The following is a 22,900-nucleotide window of genomic DNA, read 5'->3' on the forward strand; positions in this document are numbered from 1 at the left end:
GTCTCTTTTCCAACCCTTCTCTACACATTACTTGCAGGGCATTAAGCCTGGTGTTGGCTTATTGGTTAAGGTGGCTGGCATAAGATTTTAGGGTCTTGAGTTTGAACCCCTGTTGCGCCGTTGAAATAACTTCAGCTGGATTGACTCGGCTTGCTATTCGTCCGACGTCACCAAAATGGGTACCAGCTTACTGGTAACAGGGGCACTTCATCAGCGGCACAGCCACGCTTCCAGAAGGTGATGCAACCAGCAGCCACAGGCTGCATACGGAGCAACAACTTGCATATCACTGCTGGTTCAGCATTATCGTTTCCAGTTCATCGTGCATTCATTAGTATTCAAGTAACTACCAATACCACACTTGTCCGTATACTTTGTTTACAATCGTAAGTTTTACTGTTTCATAACCAAGTCTGGATGAGCAATGTAGATGCTGTAATGCATCATAAGAATGCTGAATAAAGACACTGTGTGCATGTTCTCAGTAATGGGTGACTTGTTAATGGTTAACACCAGTCCATGGCTGTGCAGTGTAACAGCAACATTGAGCCAAATACTTCATTTGATTTTTTTTTTTAATAGTTCTTTATTAAGCTGGTAAAACACACTTTATTTCTAACGAAACCAGTATCGGAGAACCTCTCATACTGAACTTAATTTCCATTGAAAGTCAAATGACCTTCACAAGAACCAAATTCTAATGGAGAATGGCTGTTAAATGGGATATCATGTGTAGTCATTGGTTTACTTTATGCTAATTGTCTTGAATGTCAAGCAGCAAACTGATTGAACTTTTTTTTGTTGTTGTTCCAGCATCATCCGAGTAATGCGCACAGTTCTGATTCCGATTCTGCCCTGCCACGACATCACTCGCATTCTCCCAACAGGTACCTTTGTTGTGCTGTATTGTGTCGCACCTTTGGATCCTTCTGTATTTGGTGTAGGAATGGCAGATGGATCACATCAAAATGCATTTTGTTTTTGTTTGTACGGTGTGCCTTTTTCTTAGTGTTTATTGGCATTTCTGCTTGGAATAAGTATGAAACTGCATTGTTGTAAGTTTCAGTCACAAGTTTAGGTTGACATTTAAAGTATCTGTCTTATGCACAGACGGAGGGAAAGACAGCAGTCACATTCACCCTTGGAGTCGCGAGAAAGAGATGAAAGGTCTGCTCGAGATAATTTTGATCGGACAGCACAGGAGAGAGCCAGGTGTGTTTATGTCATTGGCTTTTTTGATGAATAGTTGTCAAATGAGGAACCTACCTTAAATATATTGCATGAAGTGTTCATTGAAGTTGTGAGTGGATGATGGTTAAATGTATATTATCCGTGTGTTATGTTTGTGTGTGCATATGCGTGTGTTCTTGTGTGTTGTTTATTCAGGAACTGGGGTCGAGATCGTGATGAGGAGCATCGTAAACGTGCACCAACAACCACGACAGCAAAGCAGGCAGAAGTAAACCTTGTTCAGGAAGAGCCACCTGCGAAGAAGAAGAGGACTGAAGGAGATGAGCTGCTCATGCGCTCTGGAGGAGCGTACATCCCACCTGCTAAGCTACGCATGTTGCAGGAGCAGATAACTGACAAGAGCAGGTGTGACCCTTGTGGCAGCTTTACCTTGGCGTAATAAATGCACTTGCTTAATAAAATAAGAATGCAAAGCTGCTGCTGCTGTTAAGAAAAAGGCATTCATTTTGGGTATTAACAGGTATGGGAAGAATAAAACAGATTTTAGTTTTAAGGATGCCACACTGGCATACCGAATGTTTAGGTTCAAATCAAACTGATGTCAGGAGCCTTTCAGATATTGTTTTTCAGCCTCTGGAAACTAAGTTTGTCTAAGCTTGATAAATACCAGGTCACTCGAATAATTATCAGGCAGGGGACAATTTTCCTTCCTTGCTTGGTTTGGTCTGTGTGAGATGTCAGGCTATACAGTGTGTTGCACTTTTAATACCCCCATGGTAAATTCATTCATTCAGTAAAATGCTCCCGTTGAAAAGGCAGCAATCACGAGATGGTGAAATACTGATGAGAATGTTTTTCAATCTTAACGAATTTCACACATTCACTGACTCTGAAAGGACCATATGGCAAACTCTCCTACCTACTTTCTCAACATTCCTTTTGGAGACGTTCAGTCACTCAAGCGTTTGGATTTCAGTATGAGCCATGATATTTCTTGGTCAAACCACACCTCTAAATGGGCTTCCAAAGCCAGTCTACTGTTGGGCATCCTCAGTCGTGCAAAGTCCTTCCTTGGCACACCTGTGTTCCTATCCACCTGCAAGGCCTTCATCTGCAGCTTGATGGAATACTGCCCCCTCCTCTGGGCTGGCACCCCTGCTTCTCATTGCCCAGCCTGTTGCCATGGAAATCGAGGCCGTCAAGACCATTGGAATCTTCCATAAAGAAGCTGAGTCTGTGGGACTATCACTTCACCTCATAGACAGGTCATGGTCTCTCTGTGTTCTACTGCCTTCTTTCTGGTCTTGCACCTTTGTGCTTCCCTCTTACTCTTCCCCCCACCCCCCCCCCCCCATAAGTTTCTTAATGGAGCACAAGGCCTGCCAAGAACCCCCTTCTAGTGAAATTTCTGAAATCCAAAATCACTGCTCACCTCCATTCATTCGTTCCTCCTTTTCCCACGTGTAGAACCAACTTTCACACTCTCTTCCATCTCATCTTTCCCTCCAGGTTTTCAATACAGCTGTTCACCACCATCTCAGATCATCCCCCACCCAAACCATGATATTTTCTACCCTTGTTATTCCCTCCCCAAGCCCACCTCTTTCCAAGCTTCCAGTTTGTCTTCTTGAGAATTTAGGCTGTATCCATCTTGTCCACCCATGTGTTCTCCCCTAGTCCTCATTCTTCCCCACTTCCCTTGTATCTCTCTTTTTCCCTCTCAATTCACCTGTTGGTATCTTTTCCTCCTCCTGCTGTTCATTTAGTTATGTTGTGTACTAATCCATTATATGCCCTAGCTCCTCCATGAACCTCTACTCTGTATTTAAAAAAAACAACAAAAAAAAACTGTTTGATTCATGTAATAAAAATCAAAATGTTAAGCATTTCCTCATTATATAGCAATTTCTGAGTGAATAGTGGTTGTTTACCTGTTTTTATTGCCTTGTAACAACCGTTATTTTACACCACCTGTTTTTCAGCATGGCGTATCAGCGAATGAGCTGGGATGCATTGAAAGAAATCGATTAATGGTATTGTCAACAAGGTGAACGTTTCCAACATGAAAGACATCACCAGAGATCTCCTTTGGGAGAACCTTGTTCGTGGACGGTGAGCTGTGGGGTTGTGTCGGTGTTTTTATATATACATATATATATATATATATATAAATAATCCATGATACTCCAAGTGATAACAGAAGCTTTGCACTGGATTTATCATATAACGTTAAACAGTTGTCTTTAAAGCAAAAAAAGGAAAGCGAGGAAGACATATGCAGGGAAGATGAGAAAAATAATGGGTTTGGTAACACCCCTTCCCCTTCTCGTGGGGAACAACAACACGTGACTTTTGAAATGATGTAATCTGCCCCAGAATGATTGATGCACATGTGCAGAAAACCCTAGCAACGGCAGACATAGGGTCAGCCAAACATATATCATATATCTTGTGTGCCAGATAAGGATTGTAATACAAAATGGCTCACAAAGCTTCCAAAGGAAGCTGGGAATACTTGGAAACGTACCTGCGAGATGGGGATATGCCTCTGCACACCGAAATTCGGAGAACTTTCGGAATTTTTTTTTTTTTTTTTGTATACTGAATCGAGGCTCGTGAAAGAGCTAACATTTACTTCACAAACAAATCAACCAGACAAACAAAATATATAAAAAGAGGAAGCGGAAGACAAGATGGAGAGAGAAGGGGAAGCACACAAACACAACATTTGAGAGCAGGGAGATGTGTGGAAGGGAGAGGGCTTGGGGGGAGGAGGCGTGGGAAGGGGGGGGGGGGGGGGAGGGAGAAGTATAAAACACAAGGACACCAAAGACTTCCAGGACAGAAGTTGGTATTTCAAAAAAGTGGAATTGGAAGGGGGGTGGGGAGGAGGGAGAAGTATAAAACACAAGGACACCAAGGACTTCCAGGACAGAAGTTGGTATTTCAAAAAAGTGGAATTGGGGTGAAATTAGCAGGGGTAGAAAAGATCAAGGTTTTGGATTTTTTTTTTTTTTTTTTTTTTTTTTTTTTTTTTTTTTTTTTTTTTTTTTTTTTTTTTTTTTTTTTGTATACAAGGTCGAGGCTCGTGAAAGAGCGAACATTAATCACACAGAAAGACAAACCGACACAAAAAACATATAACATAGGGAGCGGTAGACAAGATGGGGAGAGAGGGGGAAGGACACAAACACAACATTTGAGAGCAGGGACCGAGAGACATGGAGACATCGAGAGATCTGAGAGAGGGCGAGGGCTTTGGGGGGGGGGGGGGGGCGTGGGAAGGGGGCGGTGGGAGAGGTATAAAACATATGGACACTGCCAGGACTTCCAGGAAAGAAGTTGGAATTTCAAACAAGGTGGATCTGGGGTGAATTAGCGGGGGTAGAAAAGATCAAGGTTTTGGATGGGGGAAGATAAGAGATGGTGGTGAACAGCTGTTTTAAAGACCTGGAGGGAGGAGTGGGATTGAAGGGAGTGAGGGAGTTTGTTCCAGAGGCGGGAGAAAAGAGGAATGAAAGAGTGAAGGTGAGCAGAGAGCCGAGATTTCGGCAGTTTAACCATCAGAGGGTTGCTGGCAGATCTTGTGCGACCTGTAGGAATATTTGGGGGACAGAGCACAGAGAGAGCTGGGGGTGCAAGGCCGGAGAGGAGTCGGTAGAAGACAGAAAGACCACCTACCTGCCTGCGGTGAGTGAGTGAAAGGCCCTCAGAGATAGCTTCATCGCGGGAGATTCCAATAATTCTGAAAGCTTTGGTTTCAACAGCGTGAAGCCGAGCTAGGTGTGAGGCAGGAGCACCGGCCCATAGGGGAGAACAGTATTCCATTGAGCTGCGGATGAAAGCCTTGTATGTGGTGAGGAGCTCAGGTGTGCCGAGGAAGGACTTCGCACGACGGAGGATGCCCAGTCGGCGACTGGCTTTGGAGGCCAGCTTGGAAATGTGGTTTTCCCAAGAAAGATCATGGCAGATAGTGAGACCCAAAATCTTGAGCGACAGAACTTCTTGGAGAGGATTGTTGAGAAAGTAGATGGGAGGGTTGTCCAGTCGATCTTTTCGGAGAGACATAGTAAGAGTGTGAGATTTGTCAGGATTGAAAGACATGTTCCACTTGTTTGACCAGTCTGTGATTTTGTCCAGGTCTTCAGAGAGTGAGGAGGCAGCAGACTGCCGATCTGAGGGAAGAGGAATGGAGCGGCAGAGAGTGGAGTCATCAGCAAAGAGATAGAGAGGATTTTCGAGAGAGTCAGAGAGATCATTGATGAAGACCAGAAAAAGCACGGGGCCCAGAACACTGCCTTGGGGAACTCCAGCCTGAACAGGAAGAGGAGATGAGAGAAACCCATTCAGGGCCACACGTTGACGACGACTAGAGAGGAAGTCCGCCAGCCATGCGTGGAGATTTCCATGGATACCAAAGGAGGAGAGTTTGGTGAGCAGAGCGGGGTGCCAGACCGTGTCGAAGGCACGTGATATGTCGAGGGAGACAGCTCTAATTTCCTGTTTGGCATTGAGGACCTCCATCCATTGTTGAGACAGCAGAAGCAGCATGTCCAGAGTAGAGTGACCTGGTCTGAAACCAAATTGATGATCAGAGATCAAGCCATTGGAGAAGAGGAAAGATTTCATATCCGAAGCAATGATGGATTCCATGACTTTGCTGATAATTGGGAGAAGGCTGATTGGTCTGTAGTTGCTAGGATCTGTTTTTGCACCTTTTTTGTGCAAAGCGGTGATGTTGGCTGATTTCCAAGCAGATGGCAGTTGACCTTGAGCAAAAGAGAGGGTGAAGAGAACAGAGAGAGGGTGAGATAGAGCAGCAGAGCAGGATTTTAGGACCCGCGGGCTGATGCCGTCGGGTCCAGTTGCAGAATCAGAGTCGAGGGTTGACAGAAACTTTTCCACCTTGTCAGGAGGAAAGGACACGGAGTCCAGGAGCAGCAGGGTACGACTGGGTATGGTGGGTACAGAGAGGGATGGGTTTGGGACACAAGATTTAGAGGCAAACACAGAGTTGAGGCATTCAGCTTTTTCACGTGCGGAGTCAGCTGTGTAGCCGTTTGAGGTAAGGGAGGGGATGGAGGGGGAACAAACACCAGAAACGGATTTGACCAGACGCCACCAGGATTTGGAAGAGGGAGACAGATAAGAGAGTTCGGTCTTGAGAACGGAGAGATATTGTTTCCTGGCTCTCCTGAGGGTGGACACACACTTGTTTCGGGCTTTGTGAAAGGAAATGAGATTTCCTTCCGTTGGATTTGCTTTCCAGGAGACGAAGGCAAGTTGTTTCTGGGCAACAGCCTCACCACAAGATTCCGTGTACCATGGACGGGAGGAAGGGTATGACAACTGAAGACGAGATGGGATAAATCTGTGCATGAGAGAGAGCAATTTACTTTGGAAGAATTCCCAGGATGAGTTGATGTCAGAGGTGGTAGAGATGGGAGACCAGTCCAGATGATTGATGGCTGCTTGAAGACCGTGCCAGTTGGCCTGAGTGAAATGCCAGACTCGTCGACGCTGAGCAGGCTCCCTGAGGATGGTCAGAGAGATGTCCACTTTAACAAGGACATGATCAGATGATCCGATCGGAGCAGAAGAAGAGCAGCAGACATTTTCAGGGAAGTTAGTCATAACCAAGTCCAGAAGAGAAGATGTTCCGTTGACTGAGATCCGGGTCGGGAAATTGACAGATTGTGTCAGTCCCAGTGAGTCGCAGAAGTCCTTTGCTGAGGAGCCATGGCTGGTGAGAGAGGTACCCACACCCAGCCAACTGGCATGATGACAGTTGAAATCACCACATATGAGGAAGAGAGAGTTGGGATGAGTAGATAGAAGTTGGTCCATATCATCAGACAGCGAGATGTAGATGGAGTCATCACTGTTTGGTGGACGGTACAACACACATATGAACAAGAGGTGGGAGCGAAGGGGAAGCCGTAGCCAGAGGTATTCCTGGGGGTGAGGTGGAGAGAGTGCAGTGCAGGGCGAGTGAGGAAGAGAGTTTTTGATAAAGATAGCAACCCCGCCTCCAGGACGAGGCTCAGGTCTATCATACCGGAGGAGGGAGTAGCCCGGGAGAGATACTATGGAATCAGAGACATCATAAAGGAGGAAAGTTTCTGTTAAGCAGATCACGTCTGGTTTGACAGAAGCAACCTGTATGGAGAGATCAGTTAAGTTTGAACGAAGGCCCCGGATGTTTGAGGTCCATACCGTTAATGAAGAGGAAGGGGGAGCATCAGATACAGAACAGGGGGGAGGAGGGGTAGGGTAAGATGTGGAAGAGGTGGAAGAGGTAGGGAGAGCTGTTGAAGGTGTGTCAGAGATTTCAGAATAGCTCGGAGAAAGGGAAGGATGGGGCGGACAAAAGGTTTGATGGTGATTGGGTGAGCCACAATGAGGTGTTATTTGAGGAGGGGGAAGAGCGAGGCAGAAGGTTGGGGGAGATGGAGGTGAGAGTTTGAAGGGGGAAGAAGCGGGGAGGACGCTTTGAGGAGGGGGAGTGAGAGGGGGGAAATTGAGAAGCAATGAGGGTGGGGAGATTTGAAGATAAGAGATGGGGGAAGATAAGAGATGGTGGTGAACAGCTGTTTTAAAGACCTGGAGGGTGGAGTGGGATTGAAGAGAGTGAGGGAGTTTGTTCTAGAGGCGTGAGAAAAGAGGAATGAAGGAGTGACTGTGAGCAGAGAGTCTTGATTTTGGCAGTTTAACCATAAGAGGGTTGCAGGCAGATCTTGTGCGACCTGTAGGAATATTTGTGGGACAGCCCAGAGAGAGCTGGGGGGGGCAAGGCCAGAGAGGAGTCTGTAGAAGACGGAAAGACCACCAACCTGCCTGCGGTGAGTGAGTGAGAGGCCCTTGGAGTTAGCTTCATCACGGGAGATTCCAATGATTCTGAATGCTTTGATTTCAACAGCGTGAAGACGAGCTAGGTGTGAGGCAGGAGCAGCAGCCCAGAGGGGAGAGCAGTATTCCATTGAGCTGCAGATGAAAGCCTTGTATGTGGTGAGGAGCTCAGGTGTGCCAAGGAAGGACTTCGCACGACGGAGGATGCCCAGTTGGCGACTGGCTTTGGAGGCCAGATTTGAAATGTGGTTTTCCCAGGAAAGATCATGGCAGATAGTGAGACCCAAAAGCTTGAGTGACAGAACTTCTTGGAGAGGATTATTCAGAAAGTGGATGGGAGGGTTGTCCAGTCGGTCTTTTCAGAGAGACATCCTAAGAGTGTGAGATTTGTCAGGATTGAAAGACATGTTCGACTTGTTTGCCCAGTCTGTGATTTTGTCCAGGTCTGCAGAGAGTGAGGAGGCTGCAGATTGCCGATCTGAGGGATGAAGAATGGAGCGACAGAGAGTAGAGTCATCAGCAAAGAGATAGAGAGGATTTTCAAGAGAGTCAGAGAGATCATTGATGAAGACCACAAAAAGTACAGGGCCCAGAACACTGCCTTGGGGAACTCCAGTCTGAACAGGAAGAAGAGATGAGAGAAACCCATTCAGGGCCACACGTTGACTACGACTAGAGAGGAAGTCCGCCAGCCATGCGTGGAGATTTCCATGGATACCAAAAGAGGAGAGTTTGGTGAGCAGAGCGGGGTGCCAGACCGTATCGAAGGCACGTGATATGTCAAGGGAGACTGCTCTAATTTCCTGTTTGGCATTGAGGACCGCCATCCATTGTTGAGAAAGCAGAAGCAGCATGTCCAGAGTAGAGTGACCAGGTCTGAAACCAAATTGATGATCAGAGATCAAGCCATTGGAGAAGAGGAAAGATTTCATATCTAAAGCAATGATGGATTCCATGACTTTGCTGATAATTGGGAGAAGGCTGATTGGTCTGTAGTTGCTGGGATCTGTTTTTGCACCTTTTTTGTGCAAAGGGGTGATGTTGGCACATTTCCAAGCAGATGGAAGATGACCTTGAGCAAACGAGAGGGTGAAGAGAACAGAGAGAGGGAGTGAAAGAGCGGAAGAACAGGATTTTAGGACCCGTGGGCTGATGCCGTCAGGTCCAGTTGCAGAATCAGAATCAGAGTCGAGGGTTGACAGAAACTTTTCCACCTTGTCAGGAGGAAAGGACACAGAGTCCAGGAGCAGCTGGGTACGACTGGGTATGGTGGGTACAGAGAGGGATGGGTTTGGGACACAATATTTAGAGGCAAACACAGAGTTGAGGCATTCAGCTTTTTCACGTGCGGAGTCAGCCGTGTGGCCATTTGAGTTGAGGGAGGGGATGGAGGGGGAACAAACACCAGAAACAGATTTGACCAGACGTCACCAGGATTTGGAAGAGGGAGACGGATAAGAGAGTTCGGTCCTGAGAACAGAGAGATATTGTTTCCTGGCTCTCCTGAGGGTGGACACACACTTGTTTCGGGCTTTGTGAAAGGAAATGAGATTTCTTTCCGTTGGATTTGCTTTCCAGGAGACGAAAGCAAGTTGTTTCTGGGCAATAGCCTCACCACAACATTCCATGTACCATGGACGGGAGGAAGGGTATGACACCTGAAGACGAGATGGGATAAATCTGTGCATGAGAGGGAGCAATTTACTTTGGAAGAAGTCCCAGGATGAGTTGATGTCAGAGGCGGTAGATATAGGAGACCAGTCCAGATGATTGATGGCTGCTTGAAGACCGTGCCAGCTGGCCTGAGTGAAATGCCAGACTCGTCGACGCTGAGGAGGCTCTCTGAGAATGGTCAGAGAGATGTCCACTTTAACAAGCACATGATCAGAAGAGCCGATTGGAGCAGAAGAAGAGCAGCAGACATTTTCAGGGAAGTTAATCATAACCAAGTCCAGAAGAGAAGATGCTCCGTTGACTGAGATCCGGGTGGGGAAATTGACAGATTGTGTCAGTCCTAGTGAGTCACAGAAGTCCTTTGCTGAAGAGCCATGGCTGGTGAGAGAGGTACCCACACCCAGCCAACTGGCATGGTGACAGTTGAAATCATCACAAAAACTCACCCAAAAAGCTGATAGTTAGTAGCTTGCAGCTCCCTTTTCTGCAAACTCATGATGACGTGTGCCAAAGGTGCAAGGTCCGAAGGTTTGTAGATGGGCACGGTCTACCCAAACCTTTGACCATCGCTGCATGTGAGTGGACTTTGAACCTTGCGGCAGTGCCTGCTGTGAACTTCTCATGCTTTATTTAATAGACGTCTATAATTGGAAAGATGATGCAGTTATTACCAACATTCAGGCAGACTTCCCAGAGGAAGACACCATATGTGGTTTGGGTGCTACTTTACACCAGTAGGAAGGTCATAGCTGGGGCTTGTCAATGTGTAGGGTAAGTTTAAAATGATACTTGCTATTAATCATGTTTGGACGTGCTGAAAACAGAAGTTAGGTTGGTGGAAGGGATGTCCAAGGGAACGACGGGAAGAGTTTCGGTTGGTTCCCTGATGTCGGAGGAATTCAATGAATATCGGTATGAGGCAGGGAAGCTCTGAGCCCACTCATGTTTTTCATGGTGATAGAGCTGGTAAGCAGGAAGGTAAACATGAAAGATATTCTGGGGAGGATATTGTACGTGGAGAACCTAGTTGTTGTGGTGGAGAGTGGGTGGGAGATTCAGGAAGTACTGGGGGAGTGGAACAAGGCATTTGAGAAACATGGGGTGAAAACGAGCTTGGAGTAGATGGATGTGATGTGGGTCAGGCAGCAGATAAAATAAATGAATATCACGTTAGAGGGGAAGGAGATTAGACAAGGAAATAGGTCTGAGTATCTGGGTGGAACAGTGACTGGGGATGGTAAGTCAGAGGCAGAGGTTCGGAAGAGGATTCAGGTGATTGCGAATGTGTGGAGGAGGGTGGAGGGAGTAATGGCAGACAGAAAGATCTGAAGAAGATTGAAAGGGATGGTTCTGATGACTTGTGTAATGCAGGCCTCCCTTTACTGTCTAGAGACGATAGCACTGACAGAGAGACAACAACAGAGACTGCAGGTTTGTGAGAACAACTGTGTCAGGAGGATTACAGGAGTGAAGAGGGAGATAGAAGGAGAATGGATGAACTGAGGGAGGAGATTGGTGTGCAGATGAGCTTGACTGGGAGATTGGTGAAATGCCAGCTGAGTTGGGCTGGACATTTGGTGTGGATGGGGGAAGAGAGAATGGCAAAGACAGCGGATAGGTAGGGAACAAGGTAGGATGAAAAGAGGTAGTTGAGGAAAAGAAAGGTGGTTGAGATGGGAGGATTGTGTGAAGAGGGATTTCTGTAAGATGGGGGTGGGTGTAGAGAGTAGAGTGGAGAGAGTTGGCTGAGGACAGATGGGAGCAGAGGAGTATCGTAGCCAAGGCAGGGCAGGAGCTTGGTGCCATCAGACCTCACCCCTTGTTATACGAGATTATACAAGATTTTTTGCATCTACTGCATTGGTAAAAGTAAAAGCGACCATCTTTTAGTCCGTGTGTGTCTGCGTGTCCCTATCAGTATTTCCTAAACTAGAAACAGCCATTCCAGCATGGTGTCAGTAAACCACTTGCACTATTGCACGTGCACAGCAAAAATCGTAAGTCGTCTCTGTCCCCCTCCCCCCCCCCGCCCCAACACCCTCACAGAGGAGGGACGGAATTTATTGTGCCAGTGACCTGACCCTGGGTACTACCAATGCGTGTGCAAAATTTGGTGCAGATCGGATCAGGTCTGTTTCTATGTCTTTGCCGACGAAGTCGCCGGAGGTGTTGTGTTTTTATTATTTTAAAGACGCACACGCACACGCACACACACGACATTCAAATGGAATTTGGCCTCGATAGTACCAAGTGCACATTCATACAGGGCAGACCAAATATGAACAGACAACGTAAAATTGACACAGAAAATGACGCATCATACAAATACCTTGGAGTAGAAGAGGGCCACCAAATATGTCAAACAAATGTGCAAAACAATTACGAAATTATACCTGTGTGGAAAGAGGCTGATCCTGAAAACGTACTTCATTCCAAGGAACAAAATCAAAGCCATAAACCAGTTTTCCAGTACATGTGTGGAATAATAAACTGGCCACAAGCAGAAATCAATAAACTCGACATCAAAACAAGGAAACACCTCACCATCCACAAAACGTTGCCCAAAAATCAAAGCATCCTGAGAATGTACCTGCCAAGACGAAAAGGAGTTCGCTGCTTGATGGAACTCAACCAAGTCCACAGAATGACAACTGCAGGATTGGCCGAGTACGTGAAAAGTGCAACAGACTACCAAATCCAATTTTTAAGCAAACACGAAATCAACAAACCAGAGAAGGTATTCCTAATCCATTGAGCAAAAAATTTCCAAAGATAGGTGCGAATGGAAGATGTTGCACACAAAACTGAAACGGCAATGAATGATGGTGATGTCATTGGTGGAGATTGGGTCAGCCCTGTTTTTATGCCTCTGGCGACTTTGTCAGTATTATTCTTCTATGATTTTCAGATATACACTTTTGTCAGATGGACACATGCACATACATGCACACAATTTCCGTGAGTCCAATTTGCATTTAGGAACGGAACAATTATGGTTAACCTCGACCTCAGTCGTGTAAATGCTGTAAATTATGTTTAAAAGATGATTTGAATTCCAGATTTTGAGTTGGCAATGACATTAAAAGTGCCTGCCAGGCAGAAGCGAGTCACTGAAAATGCACAGCGCATGTGCAAAATGACTCGTTTAGCATTCATACACCATTTCAAAAGTCAAGTCTTGCCCCCCTCAACAGTGTATTTGGCTGACATTTGCAAAACTCGCTGCTATTAATGACCAAGATGTGTTTTCTTTTTTCCTGACCGGTAATGGTCATGTTGAAACAAGTAAAAGTAGTTTCTTTAAACTGGATCGCAGAGCGGACCAACCAAAGCTGGCCAAATGTTGATGAATGTGTGATGGCTGTAAAAAAAAAATAAAAAAATAAAAAATATATATATATACAACAACAACATGCATTTTAAGGCCATTTTCTCTGCTAGAGCGGGGGTTAGCCTTGCGGGCCCCATGACAATCTTCTCCATCTTGCCCTATTTTCTGCATCTCTCCTTGTTAACCCCCTTGCCCGCATTTCTTCTTCCACCATCTTTAGCCAAGTCTTTCTCGGTCTTCCCCGTCCTCTACTTCCTTCTACATTCATTTCCATCACTCTTCTCAACCAGTCACTTTCATCCTTCCTCAACACATGACAAAACCATCTCAACCTGTTCCTCTTGTTCTTGTCCTGTCCTTGTCCTTGTTCTGTCCTTGTCCTGTTCCTGTTCCTGAAAAAGGCCAACCCCTGCTCCGCGGGGAAAAATGGCCTCTAAAGGTGGTATATATATATATATATATATATATATATATATATATATATATATATATATATATATATATATATATGTATATGTATATATATATATGTATATGTATATATATATATATATATATATATATATATATATATATATATATATATATATATATATATATATATATATATATATATATATATATATATATATATATATATATATATACATACATATACACACACACACACACACACATATATATACATACACATATATATACACACACACACACACATATATATACATACACATATATATATACATACATACATACATACATACATACATACATACATACAGTGAAACCTTGACTTACGAGTTTTCCGAGATACGAGCCGTCGCTCCGTCGATTTTTTGCTTTGTGATGCGAGCCGAGATCTGAGTTACGAGCGAGCGAGCTTGGATATAAAACACGTAATCGTCGAAAAACATGAGCGAGGTGTGCGTGTTGTCGACTTGGCGAGGCAGTACGATCGTAGTACTTCTATTATATGTACGATTTTGAAGCAGAAGGAGTCGATAAAGGCTATAACGCCAGCCAAGGGCGTTAAGATTATTTCAAAGCTCCGGACCTCTGTCCATGAAGAGATGGAGAAGTTGTTGTTTGTGTGGTTGACGGAGAAGCAGCTCGCAGGAGATACCGTGACCGAGAGCATCATCTGTGAGAAGGCACGAGACATTTACGGGGATTTGGTGCAGCAGACGGCGGGAACATCAACGGACGAGGCATCGGAAGAGTGATTCAAAGCCAGTCGGGGATGGTTTGATAATTTTAAGAAGAGGACCGGCATTCACTCCGTCGTCAGGCATGGTGAGGCAGCAAGCTCGGATGTGAAGGCAGCTGAAGATTTTATTATAACTTTTGCCGAACTGATAGAAGCCGAAGGATACATCCCCCAGCAAATCTTCAACTGTGACGAGACAGGGCTCTTCTGGAAAAAGATGCCGAGGAGGACGTACATAACGGCAGAGGAGAAGAGCATGCCAGGCCACAACTTGTTCAGAGTGCCGGCGATAGCTCGCCTTCTCTTTGTGGAAGACACGGTGAGATCCTTAACATCCAACAACTAATGGGACGCAAACGGGGCGCCCAGTTTAGTGGTACACACATTGATGAATCACCCTGCCTGTGAAACACCGACATGACAGGTTATAGCTGGGTCGGGATTCAAACCCAGGCTGGACAGTTTAGAGTCAAGTGTGCGTACCTCCAGTCCAGGCCATCCTGCCAACTTGTATGCTGCATACAGGTGAAATATAAAGCGCGAGATATTTATATATATATATTTTTAAAAAAATTGGTGTGGTTTTTTGGGGGCTGGAACGGATTAATAGCATTTCAATTCATTTTGATGGGGAAATTTAATTTGAGAAACGAGCAAATTGAGTTACGAGCTCGGTCACAGAAGGAATTAAACTCGTAAGTCAAGGTTTCACTGTATATATATATATATATATATATATATATATATATATATATATATATACATACACACACACACACACACACACACACACACACACACACACACACACACACACACACACACACACACACACACACACAGTGAAACCTTGACTTACGAGTGCACCAACTTACGACTTTTCCGAGATACGAGCCGTCGCTCGGTCGATTTTTTGCTTTGTGATGTGAACCGAGATCTGAGTTACGAGCGAGCGAGCTTACGCCACCCGCCACTAGGTGGCCCAGCGAGCGTTCAGTTCACGTGGTTATCTTGCCGTGCAAGCATCTCTGCCGTATCGCTGTTGTTTTGTTTTCGCATTTTGTTTATTTTGGAAAATTTCTTAGTTTTAACCATGGGTCCTAAGAAATTGAGTGCCAAGGGCAGTGCTGAGAAGAAGAAAAGGATGATGTGCTTGGATATAAAACACGGAATCGTCGAAAAACATGAGCGAGGTGTGCGTGTTGTCGACTTGGCGAGGCAGTACGATCGTAGTACTTCTACGATATGTACGATTTTGAAGCAGAAGGAGTCGATAAAGGTTATAACGCCAGCCAAGGGCGTTAAGATTATTTCAAAGCTCTGGACCTCTGTCCATGAAGAGATGGAGAAGTTGTTGTTTGTGTGGTTGAAAGTGTCAGTAAATACAGTGAGTAAATACAGTGAGGAGTGTGAGTAAATACACTTAATAAAACCAGTTTATTTCTTTACATTCTCTTTTATTATGTACAGTATATATGAGGTCGTGCTTGTTTATACATTATTTGTTATTTATAAAGCACATTTTTCTTATTTAAAAACACGTAACAAAAAAAATTGGTGTGGTTTTTGGGGGGCTGGAACGGATTAATAGCATTTCAATTCATTTTAATGGGGAAATTTAATTATGAGAAACGAGCAAATTGAGTTACGAGCTCGGTCACAGAACGAATTAAACTCTTAAGTCAAGGTTTCACTGTATATAAATTTCACTGTATTTCACTGTTTTCACTGTATATATACATACATACATACATACATACACACACAGTCATGTGAAAAAGTAAGTACACCCAATGTAAAGTTTTGACTTTTTCAACATATTTCAACATACAGCTATTTGATCTTCATTTCAACAATATTGATAGATAAAGGTGATATAACATAACAAATATCATGAAACATTTACATTTTGTAGTCCATTGTATAATTTAAATAAACATAAATACAAATTTCGCATGTGGAAAAAGTAAGTTCACCCCTAAATTTATCACAACTTCAAACACCTAAAATTAGAATCAGGTGCACCAGCTCAGGTGCAAATGATTAGAACATCGTTAGAGAGGATCTTGGAGGAACCTGTCTTATTTAAACGTCAGACATTTAGTTTGGTTTGCTCTTTGTTGTTGAAGTGTGCGGCGTCACCATGCCTAGATCAAAAGAGCTCTCTGAGGCCTTCAGAAAGAAGGTTATAGATGCCTACGAGTCTGGGAAGGGATTTAAAAAGATCTCTAAACAATTTGAAATCAATCATTCGACTGTCCGGAAGATCATCTACAAGTGGAGAAGATTGCAAACAACTGCCAACTTGTTCAGGCCAGGCCGCCCCAGCAAGTTCAGCCCGAGAGCAGACCGCAAGATGCTGAAAGAAGTCTCTAAGAACCCCAGAATGTCATCACGGGACCTACAGGTAGCTCTTGCCACTGTTAATGTCAAAGTGCACGAGTCTACCATTAGAAAGAGGCTGCACAAATTTGATCTCCATGGGACGTGTGCGAGGAGGAAACCTTTGCTGTCCAGAACGAACATCAGGGCAAGACAAAAGTTTGCCAATGAACACCAAGGCAAAGACCAGCACTTGGGGAACAATGTGCTCTGGACAGATGAGTCAAAGGTAGAGCTATTTGGCCACAGTAGCAGAAGACATGTTTGGCGAAAACCAAAGACAGCATTTGACCACAAGAACCTGATACCAACTGTAAAGCATGGTGGTGGAAATATTATGGTTTGGGGCAGCTTTGCTGCATCAGGGCCTGGGCAGCTCACCATCAAAGAATCCACTATGAATTCATCATTGTACCAGAGGGTGCTTGACGATAATGTGAGGCCATCTGTCGGAGAGTTGAAGCTCAACCGAAGGTGGACCTTGCAACATGACAATGACCCTAAACATACCAGTAAATCCACCAAGGAATGGCTGAAAAGAAAGAAATGGAGGGTTCTGGAATGGCCAAGTCAAAGCCCGGATCTAAATCCCATCGAGATGTTGTGGGGGGATTTGAAACGAGCTGTGCATGCAAGAAACCCCTCAAACATCACACAGCTGAAATAATTCTGTATGGAGGAGTGGGCAAAAATTTCTCCCAGTCGATGTCAGAGACTTGTAGACAGTTATAAGAAACGTCTACTTGAGGTTGTTTCTGCCAAAGGGGGCAATACCACCTATTAGAGCCAAGGGTGTACTTACTTTTTCCACATGTGAAATTTGCATTTATGTTTATTTAAATTATACAATGGACTACAAAATGTAAATGTTTCATAATATTTGTTATATTATATCACCTTTATCTATCAATAATGTTGAAATGAAGATCAAATAGCTGTATGTTGAAATATGTTGAAAAAATCAAAACTTTACATGGGGTGTACTTACTTTTTCATGTGACCACACACACACACACACACACACACACACACACACACACACACACACACACACACACACACACACACACACACACACACACACACACACACACACACACACACACACACACACACACACACACACACACACACACACACACACACACACACACACACACACACACACACACACACACACACACACACACACACACACACACACACACACACACACACACACACACACACACCCTTTGGAGGCCATTTTTCGGGCACGCACCGTGGTCCCCTTTTTGAAGCAATGTTTTACGCCCGGATGCCCTTCCTGCCGCCAACCTTGTTGGTCGCCTCTTGCCAGACACAGTGACTGGTACTCAATTTGCCGACCTCGGAAGGATGACAGGCTGAGTACACCCCCCTGGTATTAATTCAGCGATCGACCGGGATTCGAACCCAGGATCCTTGGATTCCAAGCTGGCACCCTAACGGCAAAGCCTACACCAGGCTTTTGCACTTTGCAAAAAAAAAAAATCATACGAGGAGTTCTTGTGCAAAAACCGATAAATGCATTCTTTCCATTTTTGGTAAATCAACATCTATCTATAATTCCAGTAATCTCTGTGTGTGTGTGTGTGTCTGTATGCGACCGCTGTTTCTCGACAACTACCGGTCCGATATACTTGAAACTTGCCAGGTATATTGCTGGGGACCCGAGGATGTGCCTTTTCAAGGTTTGAAATTAATCGGACAAGTGGTTCCCAAGGTATGGTCACCGTACTCGCAAGCCGTTCGCTTTGGCTTTGCGAATGGACCAAACCATTTCATGTAAATAGAGGGGGGGGTTCTGTGGTCGTTACTGCCACGTGGTTTCAAAGTTTTTTTTTGTTGTTGTTGTTTGCACGCATGTTTTTTTGCACGCACGTACGGGCAAGCACGTACGGGCAAGCACGTACGTGCGGGCACGCCCTAGTTTTAAAAATGTGATTTCTTGGTATAACATATCGATTCCGAAAAGGGTGGTCTTAAGGTGATGTAAGTAAACTAACACAAGGCCAAAATTTCACAAATCGCAATTTTATACAAAAATTCTAATTTGATACTTTTCAAATTGTTTTGCGTCAAAAGCATATAAATCCACAACCTGCTTTTTTGCTAAAGCAGACAAATCCACCATAATCTTTTTTCGTATTAAGGTTCACAGAATCACCAGAAATATGATTATAATCATGAATGCAACATGAAATAGTATTAATCTGAATGTAAAAAAAATAAAACGTTTCTGGGACAAGGAAGCTCTGGAAATTATGCAAGCCGGCAGGTCGATGACATGGCTGGCTGGCAGGTTGATAATATGGCTGGCAGGTAGGTAATGCAGGTCGGGACCGGAAAGCAGGCAAGAGAGCCCGCTTTGCCCTAATCTATCTGAACTTTATCTATCTCCCTTTTAACCCTTTGAGTACGGGATTTTTTTTGATAATCCCGGGGTCCCCAGCAACCGAAACAAATAAAAAAATAATTCTCGAACTTCGATAAATTTGATAAAACGGGATTAATTTGGAATTTTGGTACGGGAATGCAACCACGTACTGACGATCTATTTATAGGTATAGTCGATGACCTGTAGTAACGTAATCCGTACACAAAACGTTTTCGTGGGTTGCTGCACTGGACGTCATCCGTACTCAAAGGGTTAACCTCTTGTTCTTCTACTCTATGAATGCAGTTTTATTCATATTGATGATGCACAATATTCATTTTGGAAAGTTTATTGTGGTGGGGTCGGGGAGTAGGGGTGCAAAGCTGAAGGTTTTCCTCGGGCGCTTAATACCCTTGCACTGGGGTTAAGGAAAGTCCAAGTGGTCTAAAGTCCCATACCTCAAATGACTACGTACAGGTATTTATGAACAAAAGGTTTATTACCACAGATAGGGCGAGAGGGCAGAACCTTGGTAACTGAATACACCTCTGATGTTCTTGAGGCCCTCGCCTCGATCTACTGTAGTCCATATACCCCACAGAGGACAATAACATGATCCTTCTTGCCGTTCCTGTTCGGAGTGGGTGCACTCATTGCATGCAACCAGACCCACCTGTCCATCAGACTCGTAATTGATATTGAATCAATCCGTGAAGACTCTCGGAGATGAATTATCTAATATCTTCAACAGCAAGGATGAGGGAGTTGAGTAGACAGAGGAGGCGAAAAATATATATTTTATGTCGCAGGTTATGAGCACTGTGTGGTCATTCTTGACTTGGCAAGAAATAAATAAAAAATCACTCATAAAGTGACACTTGGCAAAAGAGAACAAAATTGAATGGCACTCAGTAGAGCATCCTTTTGACCTCACAAATAATTGGTGGTTGAATTCAGTGACCTAATATGCAAATAGTCTTGAAATTTTAAGTTAATCGGATGAAAACTGACAATTTTAGAAATTTGGCAGATGTCGACTCTTTGGCCGATGTTGACCTCAAAAATAGTTGGTGGTTGGTTTCAGTAAGCTGGTATGCAAATCCTAATCAGATTTCAAGTCATATGGATGAAAATTAAGGATTTTAGGAATTTGAAAAAGGTGGTTGACCTTAGGCCTGTATTGACCTTTTGGCCTATATTGATCTCAAAAATAGTTGGTGGTTCAATTCAGTTCGCTGATATGAAAAGCCTAAGTCGATCGGATGAAAATTGAGGATTTTAGAAATTAGATATGGTTGTTGACCTTTGGCCTATGTTGACCTTGTGACCTATGTTGACTTCAAAAATAGTTGGTGGTTGAATTCAGTTAGCTGATATAAAAATCCTATTCAAATTTCAAGTCAATCGGATGAAAATTGAGGATTTTAGAAATTCGAAGAAAAGTGGTTGACCTTTGGCTTATGTTGACCTTTTGACCTAAAAAAAAAAAGGATTCTTACGGACCACAAACTCCACTATTTGGTGAAGTTGTGTGAAGATCGGTTTAAAATTGTGACCTGTAGGCAAGTATAAGTGAGCGGATAGACAAACACGCAAACACACACACACACAAACCGGAATGATCAATATACTTGTCAAAAAACTTTTTTTTTGCCAAGTAATGAATAATTGAGACCATTCCTGATTATACTCGTACAATATGTCGAGGAATGAAGCCTTGCATTCAGGAATCCTTTATTTGCCTTCAGAGGGAGGTACTTCAGTGTGACATCCCTGGCTCTGTTTGTTTACATCTTCAAATTTAGGCCTCCTTCATTTACACTGTTGAACATTCATGTAAGACAGAAAATAGTGTCCTGTTCAACTTTGTTTTCCGTCGAATAAAGCTGCCCATTGTTGTAAGAAAGATAATCAGCAGAAAGGATAGATGCCATACACACATCACATATATTGTGTACACATGAAATAGCTGGATTTTTACCATCACCACTATCTCTCTTTACCAGAATTTCCTGTAAGCCATTTCATTTTCATCCCGATGGTGAGAGCAACCCAGGCTCTTCAATATCGTCAAAACTGTACATTGTTTCATGATAAATTGGCTTAGTTGAATTGCTTTTGGCATCCTTAGCGATGCGAATCGATCACAACATGAGCGCTGACGTATGGCATCACTTGAATATGATGCTGCCCACTCATTGGTTAAATGAATATATCGGGTTTTGCTTTAAAGCGTGCACGGGGTGTATCCATTTCTGAAATGAAGGGTGATATTGGGTTTTGTAGAACAACAATATGGAAATCACAAAGACGGTATTGTGAGCTGCATCATGGCATGCTTCGTTTAGTTTTTCGCAGGAATGACGGTTATTGGTTTTTGCGTATGAACTCTTCATAAATATATATATATATATTTATTTTGTTGTTGTAGTGATTTACAACAACAAATATTCACGCACAAGTTCACACCATTTGAGATGATCCTGTTTTTATTAATTTATTATTTTATGATGAGAACAAAAATCATCTTATTGGGGGTGTTGTGTTTTTGACAGGGGGCTGTTGGCACGATCTATTATCCAGGCTCAGGTTGCTTCATCAACATTCACCCATGTGTATGCTTCTTTCGTATCGCTCATCAACTCCAAGTTTCCACAAAATGGTGAACTCATCCTCAAACGGCTCGTCCTCAATTTCCGCAAAGGTTACCGTCGCAATGACAAGGTGTGTTTTGCAGCAGTTGAGTTACTCTTTTAGTAGCCTGTCTGCCTGCACACAGTAGTAGATGGGATTTTGCAATCGCCTGCCTTTGTGGCTGTCCAAGGCATAACGTTTTTACCCTCTGAGCTTTTGTCATTAAATTTTGAGCAAACCTTTTATTTATTATGAGAAGACTAATCATTGGGTCAAAATGTCAAAGGGCAAAGTTATCGTAAGCATAAATAGGCCTTGTTAGCCTGCCCTTGGTGCCTCAGCGTGAGACGGCTGGGTTTTTTAAATCGCTTCTGTATTTATTTATTTATTTATTTATTTACAATTTGAGCTTCATTGTGTCAATCTGACGATCACATTTTTACTGTTTGTGCTTTTGTTTTCAAATTTTCAGAAACCCTTGTTATGAGAACTAGCAAGTTGCCTGTGTTCACAGGGGATTACAAACTGGGTAGGAATGGAGGTTGCAAAAATGCAAATGGTGTCTTCTGTCATTGAGCCGGCAAGCTTGAAGCAAAAATTTGCATTTTTTTGCCACATCCGATTTAATTTAAATGCTCTTGATGGTGGCAAGATGCATCATTTGAAACTTTGTTTGATATTTGTAGTTTTTTGATGCCAACATGGGTGAAACTTCTTCCGTATAGTACGGAACTCCGTATTTTTGTAACGACCCATACAGAGGTGTCAGTATTTTTGTCATCAGAAAAGCATGCCGCAATTTTTGGGAATTGAGGTGCTATTCCAATATGCTGATTCGTTTCTTAACCCATATCGATGGGGTGCAATGCTAACAATGTATCAAAACCACAATTGTGCGAGTTACTGCCATGATAGATTTAATGAGGAATTGTTAATTCCACTTGTCTCTTTTTGGAGAACATCGGCAATTTAACCTCCCCTGTGAATTTGCCATGACAGCGGTGCCGAAATAGTTTCTCACCGAAATGGTGCTAAATCTGCAATAATGGGAGATTTACGATGGGATGCGGTATGTGCCATGTGGAAAAGGCCCCTTGGTATGCAGCTTTAAAATAGGGACTGAAAAATTGTTTCTCTGCTTCCACTGGACGAAATTGGCTGGAAATTTCAGAAGTAAATGCTTTGTACTAAATCTGCAATGTTCTGCAATTGTACCGAAGTAATATGTTCCAAA

The 22,900-nt window shown here is 43.7% G+C and overlaps 2 protein-coding genes across 3 annotated transcripts in view; one reads left to right on the forward strand and one right to left on the reverse strand.

Annotated features, from left to right (window-relative positions):
- Positions 1 to 22,900, reverse strand: part of FAXDC2 (fatty acid hydroxylase domain containing 2) — an 881,086-nt gene that overhangs the window by 693,476 nt on the left and 164,710 nt on the right. The window lies entirely within an intron of this gene.
- CWC22 (CWC22 spliceosome associated protein) overlaps positions 1 to 22,900 on the forward strand; it is a 266,010-nt gene that overhangs the window by 21,523 nt on the left and 221,587 nt on the right. Inside the window, 6 exon segments of the mRNA XM_068131795.2 lie at positions 814 to 887; positions 1,111 to 1,212; positions 1,387 to 1,596; positions 3,174 to 3,207; positions 3,209 to 3,303; positions 21,588 to 21,756. Coding sequence (XP_067987896.2) covers positions 814 to 887; positions 1,111 to 1,212; positions 1,387 to 1,596; positions 3,174 to 3,207; positions 3,209 to 3,303; positions 21,588 to 21,756 — 684 coding nt within the window.

The sequence above is a fragment of the Myxine glutinosa genome, chromosome 1, assembly GCF_964187855.1.
Source record: "Myxine glutinosa chromosome 1, kmMyxGlut1.1, whole genome shotgun sequence".
NCBI classification, from domain to species: domain Eukaryota; kingdom Metazoa; phylum Chordata; class Myxini; order Myxiniformes; family Myxinidae; genus Myxine; species Myxine glutinosa.